The sequence below is a fragment of the Schistocerca piceifrons genome, chromosome 3 (genome assembly GCF_021461385.2).
Source record: "Schistocerca piceifrons isolate TAMUIC-IGC-003096 chromosome 3, iqSchPice1.1, whole genome shotgun sequence".
Classification (NCBI taxonomy): domain Eukaryota; kingdom Metazoa; phylum Arthropoda; class Insecta; order Orthoptera; family Acrididae; genus Schistocerca; species Schistocerca piceifrons.
Window position 1 is genome coordinate 755,160,667 of NC_060140.1, and position 23,023 is coordinate 755,183,689.

The window sequence follows — 23,023 nt, forward strand, 5'->3', positions numbered from 1 at the left end:
TCATAGTATTAAATTGTAACATATAATCAGCGCAGCCAGAAGTCTGCACAGAGTAAAAGAATTAAATTTCAATAACAGCCCCGAAGGCTGTGAATAAGACAAAATTCTCTTGATTATTCCTGCTTTTGGAGGCGCTAGTCTGATAGCGCCACAAGACCAGAAGAGTGCTTGTGCATTGTTTTGAAGGAGTAAGGAGGACATCGTCGATAACTAAGACTTTGATTCGGTTAGGTAGGGGCGTTCAATTGACGTGATTTGTGCCGCAGTGTCTGCCAAAGACTGATATCCAGGTTTGACTCCTGCTCCGTCACAAATTTTCAACCTCACACTTAAAATCAATTTCTCTCTATACGTATTTCTCAATTTTTCGCGGTCTCTCTCGTATCCAATTCTTACCTATCAGTTTTACGTTTCCTTTCGACATTGGTAATATTACTTGACTAATATCTACATCATCTACATCAGTACACCACAAGCAACCTGCCAGAGTATGGTGGAGAGCATTCCTGGTACTACTATCTGATGATCGTTTCCTTCTCAGTTCCTTTCGCGAATGGAGTATGGAAAGAACGATTGTCGGTAAACGAGGAAGTAATCTAGAATTTCTGTAATTTTCTCGCGGTAGCATAGGTCTATATACGTGTGTGTATGGGGGGGGGGAGGGGGGGGGGGGGGTTGGAGAGGACGTTGTCCGACTCTTCCCGCAAAGTACTGTACCGAGCTTTCAATGGTAAACTTCTGGGTGATGGACAACGCCTCTCTTGTAGCGTCTGCCACTGTAGTTTGTTGAGCATCTCTGTAATGTTCTCACACCGACTACACGAGCCAGTGATAAACGCGACGTTCTTCGTTGGATCTTATCTATCTCATCTCTCAATCGTACTTGGTAATGGTTTCAGATTGATGAAAATAAGAATCCTTCGTACAAGCGTCGAGTAAGTCACTTCTTTAGTGAATGAATTGCATTTCCCAAAGATTCTTCCTATGAATCTCAGTGGGGCATCTGCTTTTACTATTATCTGTTTTATGTGGCCAGTCCACTTAAGGTCGCTCCTAGATGTTTTAAGGTGGTTACTGTTTCCAGGAATTCGTCATCAATAGTGTAATTGTAAAGTAGCGGATAAAATTTATAGTGTGAGACACATCCTGACGTATCAAAGAATGGTTAATTTTTGAATGGGTGAGAGATGAAAATGATGGAGGCAATTCTTAATTAGGCAGAGATGAAGAAAATTGCTCGGGAATGAGAAGTGCGGAGGGCCGTAAGGAAGCAATCTTCTTACTGAAGACCATAAAAAAAATAGTGGAAAAACGGCCTTACATTATAATATAATGTTATGTGAATACATTGTTTAATTTTTCTTTGTAGAATTACTTTCAACCATTTCCACAGGCTAAATTCCAAAGGGATAAGATCCGGGGAACTTGGTGATCAAGGAACATAACCATTTCAGTCGATCCTGCTTCCGGGAAATGTTAGCTATACAAAATCTGCCAGCTGGCGACTAAAGCCTGCACAGGTCCTGTCGGGCTGGAAGAACATACCCATCCTTGTAGCCAAAGTAACCTCTGCCATTAATGTTGGATTCTCGTTTTGAAGTAAGTTTAGATAACGAGGCCCTATGAGACGATGCAGTAATACAACAGGTCCAGTCTGATGGTCGGTCATACCACATTACACATTTACAAAGAAGAATTCTTGAAAGTGTGTCTCCACAAATACATATGAGTTTTATTTAGCCAACGATAAAATTCCATTCGTTTATCTTCATCTTATCCACAAAGGCGTTGAATCCGCTGTAAATGGTAAGGAGAGAGTCCATGCATATGTAATGTCCGCATATATTCTTGTATGTGGAACATCGACGCGAGTAGTAATTCTGTGTCTGCATGTTGAAAGACTGTGTTCTACCGACTGAATAATATGTTCTGGTTCATCCACACTATATCCATTTGCACGTTCATACGAAGTATACTACTGGCCATTAAAATTGCTACACCACGAAGATGACGTGCTACAGACGCGCAATTTAAGCTACAGGAAGAAGATGCTGTGATATGCAAATGATTAGCTTTCCAGAGCATTCACACAAGGTTGGCGCCGGTGGCGACACCTACAATGTGCTCACATGAGGAAAGTTTCCAACCGATTTCTCATACACAAACAGCAGTTGACCGGCGTTTCCTGGTGAAACGTTGTTGTGATGCTCCGTGTAAGAAGGAGAAATGTGTACCATCACTTTTCCGACTTTGATAAAGGTCGGATTGTAGCCTAACGCGATTGCGGTTTATCGTATCGCGACATTGCTGCTCGCATTGGTCGAGATCCAGTGACTCTTAGCGGAATATGGAATCAGTGGGTTCAGGAGGGTAATACGGAACGCCGTGCTGGATCCCAACGGCCTCGTATCACTAGCAGTCGAGATGAGAGGCATCTTATCCGCATGTCTGTAACGGATCGTGCAGCCACGTCTCGATCCCTGAGTCAACAGATGGGGACGCTTGAAAGACAACAACCATCTGCACCAACAGTTCGATGACGTCTGCAGCAGCATGGACTATTAGCTCGGAGACCATGGCTGCGGTTACCCTTGACGCTGCATCACAGACAGGAGCGCCTGCGATGGTGTACTCAACGACGGACCTGGGCGCACGAATGGCAAAACGTCATTTTTTCGGATGAATCCTGGTTCTGTTTACAGCATCATGATGGTCGCATCCTTGTTTGGCGACATCGCGGTGAACGCACATTGGTAGCGTGTATTCGTCATCGCCATACTGGCGTATCACCTGGCGTGATGGTGTGGGTTGCCATTGGTTACACGTCTCGATCACCTCTTGTTCGCATTGACGGCACTTTGAACAGTGGACGTTACATTTCAGATGTGTTACGACCGTAGCTCAACCCTTCATTCGATCCCTGCGAAACCCTACATTTCAGCAGGATAAAGCACGACCGCATGTTGCAGGTTCTGTACGGGCCTTTCTGGATACAGAAAATGTTCGACTGCTGCCGTGGCCAGCACATTCTCCAAATCTCTCACCGATTGAAAACTTCTGGTCAATGGTGGCCGAGCAACTGGCTCGTCACAATATGCCAGTCACTACTGTTGACGAACTGTGGTATCGTGTTGAAGCTGCATGGGCAGCTGTACCTCTACACGCCATCCAAGCTCTGTTTGACTCAATACCCAGGCGTATCAAGGCCGTTATTACGGCCAGAGGTGTTTGTTCTTGGTACTGATTTCTCAGGATCTACGCACCCAAATTGCGTGAAAATGTAATCACATGTCAGTTCTAGTATAATATATTTGTCCAACGAATACCCGTTTATCATCTGCATTTCTTCTTGGTGTAGCAATTTTAATGGCCAGTAGTGTATGGTAACTGGTCATTACACCAATATCACTCAGTTTAGTAAAAACGCGAGTAAACACTCTTGAATCTGGTATTCTGCCGTTTTGAAACTGTGTGCCATATTTCCTACACACAGCAGCAGCACTTGCAGAACAAAACCAGCTCAAAAATACGATACCGGTAAACTCAGCGATTGTGATTACTTGAGGCATACTTAAACGACATAAGAGAACTGGCCAACAAATCACCATCACGGTTGAAAAATCAGGTTGTGTAAACTCAAGCACAATTTGTAACTTCGCTCAAAAAAAAAAAAAAAAAAAAAAAAAAAAAAAAAAGTCGATGAATAAATCCACATCATCAACACGTGTACTGAAGACTTATCTCTGCAATCAGCTGTACCCTTTGTAAACAATAAAGACTGGATACGCAGGGTGGGTGTCCCTACATAAGGGTTTTATGCAAACTGCAGTGCCTTCAAAAACCATGGTGAGATTTTCATATTCTCTCGTTCGCTATTAGTCCTACATGAAAATGGACAGTACCTTTCCATAAAAAATTTACTGTAGTTACACTACTGGCCACTAAAATTGCTACACCACGAAGTAGACATGTTACAGATGCGAAATTTAACCGAAAGGAAGAAGATGCTGTGATATACAAATCAATAGCTTTTCAGAGCATTCACACAAGTTTGGCGCCGGTGGCTACACCTACAACGTGCTGACATGAGGAAAGTTTCCAACCGATTTCTCATACACAAACAGCAGTTGACCGGCGTTGCCTGGTGAAACGTTATTGTGATGCCTCGTGTAAGGAGGAGAAATGCGTACCATCACGTTTCCGATTTTGATAAAGGTCGGATTGTAGCCTATCGCGATTGCGGTTTATCGTATCGCGACATTGCTGCTCCCGTTGGTCGAGAACCAATGGCTCTTAGCAGAATATGGAATCGGTGGGTTCAGGAGGGTAATACGGAACGCCGTGCTGGACCCCAACGGCCTCGTACCACTAGCAGTCGAGATGATAGACACCTTATCCGCATGGCTGCAACTGATCGTGCAGCTACGAGTCAACAGATGGGGACGTTTGCAAGACAACAACCATCTGCACGAACAGTTCGACGAAGTTTGCAGCAGTATGGACTATCAGCTAGGAGACCATGGCTGCGGTTACCCTTACCGCTGCATCACAGATACGAGCGCCTGCGATGGTGTACTCAACGACGAACTTGGGTGCACGAATGGCAAAACGTCATTTTTTCGGATGAATCCAGGTTCTGTTTACAGCTCCATGATGGTCGCATCCGTGTTTGGCGACATCGCGGTGAACGCACATTGGAAGCGTGTTTTCGGCATCGCCTTACTGGCGTATCACCCGGTGTTATGTTATGGGGTGCCATTGGTTACACGTTTCGCTCACCTCTTGTTCACATTTCCGGCACTTTGAACAGTGGGCGTTACATTTGAGATGTGGCACGACCGGTGGCTCTACCCCTCATTCGATCCCTGCGAAACCCTACATTTCAGCTGGATAATGCACGACCGCATGTTGCAGGTCCTGTACGGGCCTTTCTGGATACAGAAAATGTTCGACTGCTGCCCTGGCCAGCACATTCCCCAGATCTCTCACCAATTGAACACGTCTGGTCAATGGTGGCCGAGCAACTGGCTCGTCACAATACGCCAGTCACTACTCTTGATGAACTGTGGTATCGTGTTGAAGCCGCATGGGCAGCTGTACCTATACACGCCATCCAAGCTCTGTTTGAATCAATGCCCAGGCGTATCAAGACCGTTATTACGGCCAGAGGTGTTTGTTCTGGATACTGATTTCTCAGGATCTATGCACCCAAACTGCGTGAAAATGTAATCACATTTGTCCAATGAATACCCGTTTATCATCTGCATTTCTTCTGGGTGTAGCTATTTTAATGGAGAATAGTGTAAATTCTGTATTAGGGTAAATATTCCCTGGAGGCCACAGTTCTCGAGTTATTAAAAAAAACGCGTTTGAAGGTCACTTTCATATGCTTTTCTTAAATGATTCGAAAACTACAGCTTCTACCGAAAACATATCCCAGTAAAAAATTTCCTAGAAAAAATTCCTCTTAAATTCTCCGGTAGAACAAGTAGTTTGCACGTAGCGAGCGAGAGAATATGAAAATCTCGTATGTTGTTTTTGAGGGTGTCGTGGGTTGCAAAAAACACGTAACTAGGGGAACTGAATCATCCTGTGTGCGATACGGAATGTTTTTATTCGACTTAATCTTTACTAGCACTTCCTAAACTATTAACTATTTCTCATGAAATACGACGTATTTATCAAAATTGTTCACTCGTATTTCGTCGTTTATATTAACGACAATCATATCAAGCAAATATCGCTAGAGTACATAATTAATGCTCTAAATCATGCGCAGATCACATTTGCATAGGTAATAATGAATACAAGGGGCAGGAATGCAAAAGACATATGCGAGATAGGTTGTAATGACAATAAATTAGACTGATAAGCAATTAATTTACCTTTCTCGTCTCAGTTCATTATATAATTTATTTTGGAACATCTCAATATACCTGCCAACGTGTTATAAAAGAAACAACCAGTGCCTCTGGTCAGTGACTTGTGATAAGATTTGTCAGTACAATATTGCGATGTTATTATTTACTGTTTTCCAATGACACATTTTCATTTACTTTGTTAAACATTTAAATAATATACAAATAGTTGAAGGAATATTACCAACGACTCCACGTATTTGTAAACATATCATTAAAACTGGAGATACTAAAGCGTTATTTATAGTCGAGCGAGAGACATACAGTCGGTGGCCGGCTGTCTGTGTGAAGAGCGGCGGTGGGTAGTGGCAGTGTGCTGCGGATAAACATGTGAATCACCGAAAGTAAATGGGTAGTAAGTCCAGAAGATAGCTGAAGCATTTTAATGCCTTGGAGTATTAGCCATAACATATAATGGTGGCTCTGCGAGAAAGGGAGAGAGGAAATTAATGCGCCAGTAAACTTACAGTACGTAGTTCGACAATGTGTTCGTTTACCAACAGAAGTAAGCCTTACAAACTTTGTAAAGTGCATCTCTTGATGTTTCTTGAATGATTTTCAAACTAAAGTGTTGTGAGCTACTTCGGAGTTTTAACAATTTACCCATCGTGACAAAATTATGTTTGTGATAAAATGTTAAGTGATTGAAAAAAATGAACTATTGCACTGATACAAAATAATAGTTTCGAGCACTATCCAGCACTAAAATTCATTTTAAAGGGCTATATTTTGGTTCACGAAATGGTTTTGCAGCATGGAGGCTCATCATAGTCATTTCACAGTACTGTACTAGCTGCTCAGTATTTTCGATAGCGTGTGTGTGTGTGTGTGTGTGTGTGTGTGTGTGTTTGTTTTTTCTTTCAAATTCTGCAACATTATTTTTGCTTTCGCTTAACAATAACGCAGTTTGCATGAGTGTGTAAGTGTGTGTGTGCGTGTGTGTGTGTGTGTGTGTGTGTGTGTGTGTGTGTATGTGTGTGTGTGTGTCGGTGTGAATGTTTCTTTGTGGCTACGTTAAGCTGTTTGTTACGTAAGTGACGTTCGGATATTTCTTATTATAAATCATTTACCACATCTTTGTCAACCCTGATATCATTATATGATTTCACTGAATTATTTCATTTCAAAAATACACTCTTCAGGATACAGTCGTCGTCGTATTAGTGTGCTCTAACTTTGCGGTTGTAACACGATGTTGCGCAACCGTTTAGCTTACGGTCGATATATCTTACTAGAGAAGGTGTTTGCTTAGTTCATGTACATAGTAGAACACTTTAGGTACCAACAAATCTGTAAAAATTTCACTTGCAATCGGACTCTGACAAGTCTTAGGACAAACTCATAAACAGTGGAAGTTGCTGAAATATTGTGTCAATAATACTTAGTGCCTCTGTAACAAAATCATATATAGATGTTGATTTGATTGGACTGAACAACACACCAGGTTATGTGAGTCATCAGGATTTAAAGTCACTTACTTTGGTGCAAAGAAGGTGCCCATTATTCAGGAACACACATTTTCAATAACTTGCCAACAGCCATAAAAGTTTAATTATTAATGAAGCTCACTTTAAGCGAAGCCTAACGAATTTATTGTTGGCCACCTCCTTCTACTCCGCCGATGACTTTCTTAGAAGAACCAACTGATGTGTTCATGTGACTAATAATACCAAAAAATGCAAAGATTAGCACAATCTGACTTCTGTACTTATTCAGAGTAGTAATGCGATCATTTTAAATAAGTGTTGTAAAACGGTTCTTCTATCTGAAGACGTATGGTTACATCCTCAGAATTATGATACACGCCTGAGTGTATTGAAGATTTACATCTTTTGTGACAATGTATTTACTACTTTCTAAATGAAAATGTTTTGAGATCTTTTTTTATTTGAGCCACATCCATGATGACCATTTCGCTTTCCTTCTGTGGAGCGTATATTAGGATATTTGTAAATATTGTTGAGTGGTACTTAAGATACGTAAATAAATTATTGAAATCAATGTGAAGTGAAGTAGAAATTAGAAAATAAATCAAAAACTTAGTTTAGTTTTACACACTGGCAAACAGCGGGCAGAGCAGCAGTGGCCACGACCGGCACGTGAAGTCAGCACGTTCAAGAGAAGCCATCGCCCTCTTCACATAAGCGGAAGCTGTCGATTCAGCCGTCAGAGCACCGCCCGATCGGCTCATGTGTTTCTCAATTGTCACATGTGATCAAAGGCCCTTGCCTACATTCCAAGAGCTGTCGATTCAGCCGTCAGGGCATCGCCCGACCGGTTCACGTGTTTCTCAATTGTCACATGTGATCTTCAGGTCCTCGCCTACATTCCAAGAGCCAATGACCGACGTTAAGAAGATTCTTCGAGAAGCTTTTCAACGTGACAGAAGAGGCAATGACCATGAAGTCGTTCACCTCCAGTGAACTGAAGTAAATAAATACGCGAGACGCAGTGGGCCTGACAGTAGTTTTCCAGTTCCAGTACAGTTCAGTCGGTTTTTAAGACCGTCATGCAGGAAGAGACTACATTGTACACAGAAGCACCAAGTGCGCCACTGTAACGGAATAGCAAGCAGCAGCCTCGCCGACAAAAGACAGAAGTTAGAAGGTATTTGAAGACTGATTTTTACGTACCCGGGTGACTCGTGAGGACGGGAAGGAGACGGTCTCACATCAGCAGTCACCTGTGAGCTGGGATGAAGATCTGACAGCCGAAGACTGGCAAGCTGGAGTCCGTTGTTCGAGTCTGGGACACTGGCCTTCCCCCGCCGCGCCGCTCCGCTGGCCGACGCACAACACTGTCACACGCGGCCGCATAGAGAAGAGAAACACTGGGACACCACATCCGAGGTATCACCATCCGATTCACGACTTCGTTCTCAATAATTGAACGGGCCACCTCGCGCTGCTCGTCTGCAGCCAACTGGGCGAGACGGCGACACGAGATACACACCGCCAGGCGTAATCAGACGCCGCCGCTGCCGCAGAAGAAGGCTTCGCAAACGACACAGCTGCCGCTCTCCCAGCCAGAACAATCCAGTAAGGAAACCATTGCGCAAATCTTCAATAAAAGTTATCTTATGTAAAAATGCAGTTTCATTCTACCTCATACCCGAGCCAAGGAAGAACCCACCCTGCACACATGTTGTTAAGAGACAAAATTAATTTATTTAGTGTTTTTCACCCTGACATAATGCTTTAGAATCAAATGCCCTTTGCAGTAATGCTCATCCTGACAATTGACTAGCATCAAAAGAGGAAACCCAGTTACAACATTTATTGAGTATTCTTCTTCCTCTGTCGTCTTCTACATTCTGGAGGATCTGCTCATTACGGATCTATTCGAACGAGAAGTGCAACTAATACAATCTAATAGGTGAACTGTGCTACTGAGGTATTCAGAGAGACAGCCGGCGCTCTGACCTGCAGCAGGGCGAACAGCTGGTGCAGCGGCGAGCCGCTTTCCGAGCGACGCCCGCTGCCTGCCGTGTCCGCCTCCTCCGAGCCGTGCTTCTTCCGCACAGAGGGGAGCGCCACGCCGAAAGGCACCGTGATCTGCAGCGCTGAAACACCACAGCCAGCCGGCCTCAGGGGAAACCACACACACAGGCAGAACTCGCTAGGCATCGAGGGTACGCAGGGCGCAAGCTCCCATAGTGACGTGAAGAGTGAGTACCTGACGAGGAAGCTACCAACCGAGAGATCTGTCTAAAAGAATGATCTTGTCATCTACCAAATACTGTAAGAGCACAACTTAGTAAACGCTTTTTGGTAATTTCTGGTAACCGGCAGGCGTTAAGGAATGGATGCAAGCAATATTTACTAAAACACACAGTGAAAATAGTTTTGTAGCCTAAGATCGTGATAATTGTAATTCTGCTGAATACTCTGCTCTTTTCGTAAATCAAACGTCAGTTAGCAAGCATTCGAAGTGTACCCAGTCGACTGCTTCAGAAGGAAGGCCTTTTGTTCGTCAAAACCGGAATTTTTGCGCAGTAAAATTCGGTTCTGATGTAACACAAGATACACTACTGGTCATTAAAATTGCTACACCACGAAGATGACGTGCTACAGACGCGAAATTCAACCGAAAGGAAGAAGATGCTGTGATATGTAAATGATTAGCTTTTCAGAGCATTCACACAAGGTTGGCGCCGGTGGTGACACCTACAACGTGCTGACATGAGGAAAGTTTCCAACCGATTTCTCATACACAAACAGCAGTTGACCGGCGTTGCCTGGTGAAACGCTGTTGTGATGCCTCGTGTAAGGAGGAGAAATGCGTACCATCACGTTTCCGACTTCGATAATGGTCGGATTGTAGCCTATCGCGATTGCAGTATATCGTATCGCGACATTGCTGCTCGCGGTGGTCGAGATACAATGACTGTTAGCAGAATATGGAATCGGTGGGTTCAGAAGGGTAATACGGAACGCAGTGCTGGATGCCAATGGCCTCGTACCACTAGCAGTCGAGATGACAGGCATCTTATCCGCATGGTTGTAAAGGATCGTGCAGCCACGTCTCGATCCCTGAGTCACCAGATGGGGACGTTTACAAGATAACAACCATCTGAACGAACAGTTCGACGACGTTTGCAGCAACATGGACTATCAGCTCGGAGACCATGGCTGTGTTTACCCCTGACGCTGCATCACGGACAGGAGCGCCTGCGACGGTGTACTCAACGACGAACCTGGGTGCACGAGTGGCAAAACGTCATTTTTTCGGATGAATCCAGGTTCTGTTTACAGCATCATGATGGTGGAATCCGTGTTTGGCGACATCCTGGTGAACGCACATTGGAAGCGTGTATTCTTCATCGCCATACTGGCGTATCACCAGGCGTGATGGTATGGGGTGCCATTGGTTACACGTTTCGGTCACCTCTTGTTCACATTGACGGCACTTTGAACAGTGGACGTTACATTTCAGATGTGGCACGACCGGTGGCTCTACCCTTCATTCGATCCCTGCGAAATCCTACATTTCAGTAGGATAATGCAGGACCGCATGTCGCACGTCCTGTACGGGCCTTTCTGGATACAGAAAATGTTCGACTGCTGCCCTGGCCAGCACATTCTCCAGATCTCTCACCATCTGAAAACGTCTGGTCAATGGTGGCCGAGTAACTGGCTCGTCACAATATGCTAGTCACTACTCTTGATGAACTGTGCTTTCGTGTTGAAGCTGCATGGGCAGCTGTACCTGAACACGCCATCCAAGCTTTGTTTGACTCAATGCCCAGACGTATCAATGCAGTTATTACGGCCAGAGGTGTTTGTTCTTGGTACTGATTTCTCAGGATCTATGCACCCAAATTGCGTGAAAATGTAATCACATGTCAGTTGTAGTATAATACAGGGCTATTACAAATGATTGAAGCGATTTCATAAATTCCCTGTAGCTCTATTCATTGACATATGGTCACGACACACTACAGATACGTAGAAAAACTCATAAAGTTTTGTTCGGCTGAAGCCGCACTTCAGGTTTCTGCCGCCAGAGCGCTCGAGAGCGCAGTGAGACAAAATGGCGACAGGAGCCGAGAAAGCGTATGTCGTGCTTGAAATGCACTCACATCAGTCAGTCATAACAGTGCAACGACACTTCAGGACGAAGTTCAACAAAGATCCACCAACTGCTAACTCCATTCGGCGGTGGTATGCGCAGTTTAAAGCTTCTGGATGCCTCTGTAAGGGGAAATCAACGGGTCGGCCTGCAGTGAGCACGGTTGAACGCATGCGGGCAAGTTTCACACGTAGCCCGCGGAAATCGACGAATAAAGCAAGCAGGGAGCTAAACGTACCACAGCCGACGGTTTGGAAAATCTTACGGAAAAGGCCAAAGCAGAAGCCTTACCGTTTACAATTGCTACAAGCCCTGACACCCGATGACAAAGTTAAACGCTTTGAATTTTCGGCGCGGTTGCAACAGCTCATGGAAGAGGATGCGTTCAGTGCGAAACTTGTTTTCAGTGATGAAGCAACATTTTTTCTTAATGGTGAAGTGAACAGACACAATGTGCGAATCTGGGCGGTAGAGAATCCTCACGCATTCGTGCAGCAAATTCGCAATTCACCAAAAGTTAACGTGTTTTGTGCAATCTCACGAATTAAAGTTTACGGCCCCTTTTTCTTCTACGAAAAAAAGTTATAGGAAACGTGTGTCTGGACATGTTGGAAAATTGGCTCATGCCACAACTGGAGACCGACAGCGCCGACTTCATCTTTCAACAGGATGGTGCTCCACCGCACTTCCATCATGATGTTCGGCATTTCTTAAACAGGAGATAGGAAAACCGATGGATCGGTCGTGGTGGAGATCATGATCAGCAATTCATATCATGGCCTCCACGCTCTCCCGACTTAACCCTATGCGATTTCTTTCTGTGGGGTTATGTGAAATATTCAGTGTTTAAACCTCCTCTACCAAGAAACGTGCCAGAACTGCGAGCTCGCATCAACGATGTTTTCGAACTCATTGATGGGGACATGCTGCGCCGAGTGTGGGAGGAACTTGATTATCGGCTTGATGTCTGCCGAATCACTAAAGGGGCACATATCGAACGTTTGTGAATGCCTAAAAACACTTTTTGAGTTTTTGTATGTGTGTGCAAAGCATTGTGAAAATATCCCAAATAATAAAGTTATTGTAGAGCTGTGAAATCGCTTCAACCATTTGTAATAACCCTGTACATTTGTGCAATGAATACCCGTTTTATCATCTGCATTTCATCTTGGTGTAGCAATTTCAATGGCCAGTAGTGTAGTTTCAGCTACAACAAAAAACTGCTTGAATTAATTAGTGTCTCCTTTCGTGTATCAACGACATCAACTAGACGTGCCACTCGCGAACTGCAAATCCCACATACGATTATTTGGCGTGTGTTGAGAAACCGTTTGCAAAATGGTTCAAATGGCTCTGAGCACTATGGGACATAACATCTGTGGTCATCAGTCCCCTAGAACTTAGAACTACTTAAACCTAACTAACCTAAGGACATCACACACATCCATGCCCGAGGCAGGATTCGAACCTGCGGCCGTCGCGGTCAGGCGGTTCCAGACTGAAGCGCCTAGAACGGCACGGCCACACCGGCCGGCAACCGTTTGCATTTGAAACGAAGTGTACGGCCCCTTTTCACTCCGTGCGAGAACCATCAGCGGGATAGTGTACCTGGATATGTTACAACAGTTTTTGATACCACAGATCGATGGCGATGACCAAGATCAAAATCTTTACTTCATGCAGGAGCACCCCACTACGTGGCTGACGCCAGCGATTTTCTCAGTAACCGCTTTCCAGGTCAATGGACCGGCTGCTATTCGCCAATTGCATAGCCCCCATGTTCCCCAGACCTGACACCACCCGATTTTTTAAAATGGGGAATCATCAAGGATATCGAGATTGTACCTCCTGTGCAGGCTTCTCTACCTGAACTTCCTACAAAATAACACGGAACCCAGTTCTGTATCTTCTATCAATAAATTTATATGATTTTTTAAAGTTCTGAAATCCTTTTTGAAACACCCTGTACACATCGGGAGAAGCAATATACTGGCTTCACTCTTCTAGAAACGTTCGCTTCAGGATCGTTAACAGTAAATCATACCGCGATGCAAAACGTCTCTCTTGTAGCGTGTGCCACTGGAATTTGCTGGTTATTTCCGTGATGCTTCTGAAATGAAGCTGTAACGAAAATCGCTGTTCTTCTTTGGATCTGCCGATCCTATCTGCTGCGGATCTTCAGGCTGACAAGCAACATTCAAGTACTGGTCTAACGAGGGTTTAGTCAGCTGAGTCCTTTGTGGGCGGGCTATATTTATCGAGGATTCCTCGTAAGAATCTCAGCCAGGCGTCTGTCTTAACTGCTATCAGCTGTATGTCGTTGATCCACTTTAACTCGGTATGTACGCATACCCTCAGATATTTCATGGACGTGACTGCGTCCAGTGTTATTCTGCGGTTGGGACATGACGGAGTAGAACAGGTTCAGCACACCGGCTATACTCTTAGAAAAGGTATTTAACGTCATTTTATCGTATGTTTTTTACTTCTGTCTCAAAGAAAGGTAAAACTGTCGGGTGTTCTCTTATCTTTCTGCATTTTATCATTAAAATCCGTCTGTACAACGACTTCTCGGTGTACTATGCAGAACTCTGGAAGATGAAGAAGGCTCTAGGGAACATTAGGCTCCTTCGTGTAGGGAAGTTCTTTGTCTGCACGGACTCTTTTAGCGTTCTTCAGGCTATCCAACAAATGTCCCCAGCATATAAGATAGATCAGATTGTCATCGACACTATACACTCCCTGCACCCCATAAGAATGAGGCGGCCTTCTGCTGGGGCGTTGGACGGATGGGAATGATGGGAAATACGAAGCTGACAGAGCAGCGAAAGCAGCCTGCCAGGAAATTACATCGGTTCATCCTAACGCCACACATTCTCGTATTGTGCGTGACAAAAAGTGTGTTGGCTGCGCGGGAAAAGGACTATGTGAAAGCGGCAGACATGCTGCAGTCGGTCAGACTGACTGTTAAACCACGGCGTATTTTCTTTCAACAGTGGTCCTCACTCGCCTTCGTATCGGACGCTGTCCAACGTCGCATTCTTGTCTCTTGCGACATGAAGATACCGAATTGCAGTGTTTGCAGCGTACATTCATGGCACACTATGTTTTAATGTCGCGTTATCCTTATAGGAGAGAAGCCTTTGGTATCCCGAGGGACATCCGTCAGCTTTAGGTAACGACGAAAGAATAGCAAGAAAAATGTTCGCATTTGGCGTGGCATCAGAGCTCTTGATCAATTTCATTCGATGAAGGTTTTGATGTGTCTATGGATTGCTGGCTCATCCTATTACTTCCTCGTTTAACCAGCCATCTTAATACCTTCTGCTGTTGTATTAACTCTTTACTTGGCACACAGATAAAATTCATGCGAACAATTTTACGTATATTGTTTCGAATACCGTGCGTTACCTGTATCATTGCCCACAAAAGGCGCATGGGTTTTACAATTAAAACTACCTCATTGTTGTTCCTGTGGGTGAAGAAAAGGTTACAGTTTGCACTATCGCATTGAAAATTCTTCAGATGAGTCCACTTCTGTACAAAGCACAGGACAATTCAACATTTCACGCATTTTACAGCCAACTGTCCCTGGGGCCGAAGTCTACATCTTCCCTTGTGACCTGTATTCTGGCCAGTGACCAAAACTGTATTCCCGCATATCATTCACTGGTATAGGAATTACTGTTTTCGCCTTCTTCCGCTCTTTCTATCCATCAATACTCAAAGCAAGTCTTCCTCTTCCGAGAAAAGAAAAGTACATTTGCAGTGTCCCAGGTAAGAATTCGGTAACACATTTGCATGATAACTCACTTTCGTGACTTCCACTTTCGTTTACAAACACTTTTCGTTGCACAATCAAAAACGGCGCCATAAAATAGAAAAAAAATGATACACCGGTAACTGATTCTTATATAACACTGCGCGATGTCTGCTAGAGATGGACACTGTTCAGAAACTTATCACCAGAGACCACAGAATATCGCTGTGTACGAGTCCTTAAACATTGCTTGGAAGCACCAGTGGCTATCAAAGGACGAAATTTGAAGCGTTCCAGGAAACAGTGTGTCATTTTGAAGTTTCTTGAGAACAATATTGCCAATATTTGGTTAATACTATTAACGTATGATGATGGTGTGAATTGTTACTGGAGATTGTACGTGAATTTTTTCTATGACTGTCGCTGTAGTTGACTGCTTTTGCTTTTTGTTTTAACAAAAATAACTACGCCTGAAACACTGACAAAATCTTAAGAAAGAGGGTTGATGACCACGCAGTTAAGCGACCGATAATTTTTAATCCGTTACACCAACATTATAAACGTGATTTGCACGTGAACAGAAACGGTATTCAGTGAAAGACCTCGAATTCTATTTGATCCACTGCATCACAATGAAAACTGGCCTTCATTGTCATTGGAAACAGTACAAATGATAATTTCACTCATAAGGCATTTCCTAATTGACTTAGGGCTTGGCTGACGCCATAATAATGACGTCACAAGTCACCATAGTAAAAGGAACTTCCTCAGCTGATGCAGGCAGTTCTGGTAGAGATGTTTAGTGTGTTACGCCAGTTGCGAGTAGCTGCTTCGGATGAAACTGGTGATTGTCAGTTCTGTTAAGCAGTATAGTGGCAACACTAAAGAATGCCATATTTGAACAAGTAATGTTTTTTGGTTTCTTGTTTTTTTTTTACAGTGAATGATAATATACATTATGCATGGTTTTTGAATTTTTTTAAATCCTCATTATCATTTCAAACGTCAAATGATGACGTGGACCCGTAACTCAAAACAAAATTAATGGCCACAAGGTCATAAGTCCTCTGGGATCGGAAAGACGCTGCGCGAAAACAACATACAAAATATGTGAAAAACATATCAGTTGATAGAGCAGCTTCTCAAGTATTCAACTGATATTACAGGTGCTAAATACGGGCAATGTTCGTGACGCGACTCAGTCAATAAGATTGTTAAACACTTGCCATACACGTCTTCAGTCGTCAGATCGGTATCAACTACTGCATTAATTATTGTTTCTTAACGCTATTCCCAATTAAGTGACAGTACAGACAAGAACACACGATCTTTGACATAAGCCCAGAAGATTTAAAAGTCAGGTGACTGTGGGGATCACTGAAAAAGATGAGAATCTTGACAGGACGCATGTGCAATCCAAAACTGTCGCAGTTCGGCCGGCATTGACATAACACAAACGTCGGAAAGAAAGTCTGGTGAAGCAGTCTTGTTGCAAAATGGTCTTCAGTGATCTGCTGTAGTTGTGGATTAGGTCATTGCTGCAAAAAGCTCAGGTACACGAAACTAGTCAAGTCTTATCTGCAAAGAAAAATGGCACAAAGAGCCTCAACTTCAGTTGAATCACGAATGTGTTCGGCAATCTCCTAAGTATTTCTGTGCACCGGACAAGCATGTTACGACGATTCGGCTTTCCAGACACATGAAACGTGACCCCGTCATGTAGGCGCTGCAACTCGCTACGAAATTCACAATGAAGCTCGTTATCCCCGGCAGTTAGAACATGTAAAAACTTAACTCACCAGACAAAAAATTAGTCACGTCAGTGCGCACGCACAGATGGAATCGGCAAGTCCTTACAGGCGGCGCAACGATCGAAACACATGCTCAAACGCGCACGCACTGCCCCTACTTGAGCGTAAGACAGTAACGACCAGCGAGACACTTACCCTACTGGCCATTAAAATTGCTATACCAAGAACAAATGCACATGATAAACGGGTATTCATTGGAAAAATATATTATACTCTAACTGACATTTGATTACATTTTCACGCAATTTGGGTTCATAGATCCTGAGAAATCAGTACCCAGAACAACCACCTCTGGCCGTAATAACGGCCTTGATACGCCTGGGCATTGAGTCAAACAGAGCTGGATGGCGTGTACAGGTACAGCTGCCTATGCTGCTTCAACACGATACCACAGTTCATCAAGAGTAGTGACTAGCATATTGTGATGAGCCAGTTCCTCGGGTACCATTGACCAGACGTTTTCAATTGGTGAGAGATCTGGAGAATGTGCTGGCTTTCTGTATCCAGAAAGGCCCGTACAGGACCTTCAACATGCGGTCGTGCATTATCCTGCTGAAATGAAGGGTTTCGAAGGGATCGAATGAAGGGTAGAGCCACGGGTCGTAACACATCTGAAATGTAACGTCCACTGTTCAAAGTGCCGTCAGTGTGAACAAGAGGTGACCGAGACGTGTAACCAATGGCACCCCATAACATCACACCGGGTGATACGTCAGTACGGCAATGCCGAATACACGCTTCCAATGTGCGTTCACCGCGATGTCGCCAAACACGGATGCGACCATCATGATGCTGTAAACAGAACCTGGATTCATCCAAAAAAAATGACGTTTTGCCATTCGTGCACCCAGGTTCGTCTTTGAGTACACCATCGCAGGCGCTCCTGTCTGTGATGCAGCGTCAAGGGTAACCACAGCCATGGTCTCCGAGCTGATAGTCCATGCTGCTGCAAACGTCGTCGAACTGTTCGTGCAGACATTTCACCAGGCAACGCCGGTCAACTGCTGTTTGTGTATGAGAAATCGGTTGGAAACTTTCCTCATGTCATCACGTTGTAGGTGTCACCACCGGCGCCAACCTTGTGTGAATGCTCTGAAAAGCTAATCATTTGCATATCACAGCATTTCCTTCCTGTCGGTTAAATTTCGCGTCTGTAGCACGTCATCTTCGTGGTGTAGCAATTTTAATAGCCAGTAGTGTATGTTTCAAGAAGATACTACTCGTAAACATAGATAAACGTATGGAAGAAACATAGTGAAGTTGATGGATTTGTTGGTGTTTCGTGGAAGATTGTTGGTGGTCGGAGAGACATCCAGAGTGAGAGGGACAGTAGACGTGTTTCACGGCTTGTGAAAAAAAATCTCTTCAAAACGTAACAGAAATGCTGCACAATGTTGCAGGCCATGAATGAAAGTCTACTCCCCCCACCCCCACCCCCACCCCCCGGCCGTTAGTTAAAGAAAACAGACGGGAAACGCATGCAGTGAACATCTGAAGCTGGTCACCTCGCAAGATGCCATTGCTCACATAGGCGTATAAAGACGACAACAGCAAAGTTTATCGGGCTGGAAGAATATGCGCTTGACTTGCATAACGACCTGACTTGAACCCCTTAGAAAATTTTTGGGATATGTTTGAACAGTAAATAAAACACCGACATCAACATCCCCGCAATTTGATGGAACTGTTCTATCAAATCCTCAGAGAGGGGCTTAATCTGGATGCGACGTACCTGCACCATCTCGTGAACTCAATTCCTAATCGAACCCAATCCGTTATGAAGTCCAAGCCAAATTTCTCGGCATTAAATGCTGCTAGTAATTATTCCTCCGGGGGTGATTAATTTCTTGTTCGATGAGGTTATATCTGATGTGATTATACAAGTAGACTTTTCGGTTGCGTAGTTGACTGCCCCCCCCCTCCCCCCATGAACCATGGACCTTGCCGTTGGTGGGGAGGCTTGCGTGCCTGAGCGATACAGATGGCCGTACCGTAGGTGCAACCACAACGGAGGGGTATCTGTTGAGAGGCCAGACAAACATGTGGTTCCTGAAGAGGGGCAGCAGCCTTTTCAGTAGTTGCAGGGGCAACAGTCTGGATGATTTACTGATCTGGCCCTGTAACATTAACCAAAACAGCCTTGTTGTGCTGGTACTGCGAACGGCTGAAAGCAAGGGGAAACTACAGCCGTAATTTTTCCCGAGGAAATGCAGCTTTACTGTATGATTAAATGATGATGGCGTCCTCTTGGGTAAAATATTCTGGAGGTAAAATAGTCCCCCATTCGGATCTCCGGGCGGGGACTACTCAAAAGGACGTCGTTATCAGGAGAAAGAAAACTGGCGTTCTACGGATCGGAGCGTGGAATGTCAGATCCCTTAATCGGGCAGGTAGGTTAGAAAATTTGAAAAGCGAAATGGATAGGTTAAAGTTAGATATAGAGGGAATTAGTGAAGTTCTGTGGCAGGAGGAACAAGACATTTGGTCGGGTGAATACAGGGATATAAATACAAAATAAAATAGGGGTAATGCAGGAGTAGGTTTAATAATGAATAAAAAAATAGGAGTGCGGGTTAGCTACTACAAACAGCATAGTGAACGCATTATTGTGGCCAAGATAGACACAAAGCCCATGCCTCCTACAGTAGTACAAGTTTATATGCCAACTAGCTCTGCAGATGATGAAGAAATAGATGAAATGTATGACGAGATAAAAGAAATTATTCAGGTAGTGAAGGGAGACGAAAATTTAATAGTCATGGGTGACTGGAATTCGTCAGTAGGAAAAGGGAGAGAAGGAAACATAGTAGGTGAATATGGATTGGGGGGAAGAAATGAAAGAGGAAGCCGCCTTGTAGAATTTTGCACAGAGCATGACTTAATCATAGCTAACACTTGGTTCAAGAATCATAAAAGAAGGTTGTATACCTGGAAGAATCCAGGAGATACTAAAAGGTATCAGATAGATTATATAATGGTAAGACAGACATTTAGGAACCATGTTTTAAATTGTAAGACTTTTCCAGGGGCAGATGTGGATTCTGACCACAATCTATTGGTTATGAACTGCAGATTAAAACTGAAGAAACTGCAAAAAGGTGAGAATTTAAGGAGATGGGACCTGGATAAACTGAAAGAACCAGAGGTTGTAGAGAGTTTGAGGGAGAGCATAAGGGAACAATTGACAGGAATGGGGGAAAGAAATACAGTAGAAGAAGAATGGGTAGCTCTGAGGGATGAAGTAGTGAAGGCAGCAGACGATCTAGTAGGTAAAAAGACGAGGGCTAGTAGAAATTCTTGGGTAACAGAAGAAATATTGAACTTAATTGATGAAAGAAGAAAATATGTAATGATGTAGAGGCTTGTCTCACCAGGGGTAAGATAGATACTGCCTACAGGAAAATTAAAGAGACCTTTGGAGAGAAGAGAGCCACTTGTATGAATATCAAGAACTCAGATGGCAACCCAGTTCTAAGCAAAGAAGGGAAGGCAGAAAGGTTGAAGGAGTATATAGAGGGTTTATACAAGGGCGATGTGCTTGAGGACAATATTATGGAAATGGAAGAGGATGTAGATGAAGACGAAATGGGAGATATACTGCGTGAAGAGTTTGACAGAGCACTGAAAGACCTGAGTCGAAACAAGGTCCCGGGAGTAGACAACATTCCATTACAACTACTAGCGGCCTTGGGAGAGCCAGTCATGACAAAACTCTACCATCTGGTGAGCAAGATGTATGAGACAGGCGAAATACCCTCAGACTTCAAGAAGAATATAATAATTCCAATCCCAAAGAAAGCAGGTGTTGACAGATGTGAAAATTACCGAACTATCAGTTTAATAAGTCACAGCTGCAAAATACTAACGCGAATTATTTACAGACGAATGGAAAAACTGGTAGAAGCGGACCTCGGGGAAGATCAGTTTGGATTCCGTAGAAATGTTGGAACACATGAGGCAATACTAACCGTACGACTTATCTTAGAAGAAAGATTAAGAAAAGGCAAACCTACGTTTCTAGCATTTGTAGACTTAGAGAAAGCTTTTGACAATGTTGACTGGAATACTCTCTTTCACATTCTAAAGGTGGCAGGGGTAAAATACAGGGAGCGAAAGGCTATTTACAATTTGTACAGAAACCAGATGGCAGTTATAAGAGTCGAGGGGCATGAAAGGGAAGCAGTGGTTGGGAAAGGAGTGAGACAGGGTTGTAGCCTCTCCCCAATGTTATTCAATCTGTATATTGAGCAAGCAGTAAAGGAAACAAAAGAAAAATTCGGAGTAGGTATTAAAATTCAGGGAGAAGAAGTAAAAACTTTGAGGTTCGCCGATGACATTGTAATTCTGTCAGAGACACCAAAGGACTTGGAAGAGCAGTTGAACGGGATGGACAGTGTCTTGAAAGGAGGATATAAGATGAACATCAACAAAAGCAAAACGAGGATAATGGAATGTAGTCAAATTAAATCGGGTGATGCTGAGGGAATTAGATTAGTAAATGAGACACTTAAAGTAGTAAAGGAGTTTTGCTATTTAGGGAGTAAAATAACTGATGATGGTCGAAGTAGAGAGGATATAGTAGTCGTTTCTGAAAATGTTTGTATGGAGTGTAGCCATGTATGGAAGTGAAACATGGACGATAACTAGTTTGGACAAGAAGAGAATAGAAGCTTTCGAAATGTGGTGCTACAGAAGAATGCTCAAGATAAGGTAGGTAGATCACGCAACTAATGAGGAGGTATTGAATAGGATTGGGGAGAAGAGAAGTTTGTGGCACCACTTGACTAGAAGAAGGGATCGGTTGGTAGGACATGTTTTGAGGCATCAAGGGATCACAAATTTAGCATTGGAGGGCAGCGTGGAGGGTAAAAATCGTAGAGGGAGACCAAGAGATGAATACACTAAGCAGATTCAGAAGGATGTAGATTGCAGTAGGTACTGGGAGATGAAGAAGCTTGCACAGGATAGAGTAGCATGGAGAGCTGCATCAAACCAGTCTCAGGACTGAAGTCCACAACAACAACAACAGTTGACTGCCGTATCCGCAGTTCTCTGCTCGCACGAGTCATCGATGTCTTCGGGCTCCTGTCGACTGGTTCCCACAAACCCTCCACGTTCTTTGCTGACAGTCAACCCCAACCTGTTTTCTTCGCATTACATAAACAGCCATTCTCACGGAATGTATTGTACCACCCAGGGGTGATCTTATCTGTGGGAGCTTTCTCCTCATATGTATTTGTAAATCGTGTCTGAACCATGGCAGCTTTTAGTGCACTGAAGGACACATAATGCACACACCAATATATGCCATGCTCTGACACGCCTGTCCCCTAGTGGTGCACCCTGCACCTGCACCAGTGCTAGTATTAAGAATCGAGACTCGGAGAGATGTTCTGTCTACTGAAATGTCATTTTCCTGCGTGTCCTGCAGTTTTCGCGCAGTTGTCTTCTGAAATCCCAGAGGTTCATTACGCACTAATCTGATCAAAAATATTTTGAATCATTTTGTACTAAAGCGCAACATTTTTGAGGTAATTTTCCTGAAATGGCCTGGCTTGTCCAGAGTCCCAAAATGAACCCTACAGAACATATCTGCGTTGAGTTACAACGCCGACTCTGCTCTGAAAAAAAGCGTCAAACATCATTGGTTCGGTTGCTGAGAAAGAATGGACTGCCATTTTTCCACAGACATTCAGCTACCTTGTTGAAAGTGATCCCAACAGAGTTCAAGTCCTCATAAAGGAGAATGAGGAACACACACCACATTAATGTTCACCAACAGGTGTCTGAATACTTGTGTTCAGAGAGTGAATATGCACGGGAGCTGTGGATTTGAAAGGCTACTGGAAATCAAGAGGAAACTATAGCCGCTATTTTTCCCCGAGGCCACGCAGCTCCAGTGCAAGGCTTGATGATGGTGTAATCCTGTTTGGTAAAACATACCGGAGCTAAACTAGTCCCCA

At 43.9% G+C, this 23,023-nt stretch overlaps 1 protein-coding gene across 1 annotated transcript in view; it reads right to left on the reverse strand.

Annotated features, from left to right (window-relative positions):
- The window catches only part of LOC124789857, an 858,265-nt gene that overhangs the window by 716,073 nt on the left and 119,169 nt on the right, over positions 1-23,023 (reverse strand). The window contains exon 3 of the mRNA XM_047257370.1: positions 9,341-9,480. Within this exon, the coding sequence (XP_047113326.1) occupies positions 9,341-9,480 (140 nt within the window). The remainder of the gene's footprint in view (positions 1-9,340; positions 9,481-23,023) is intronic.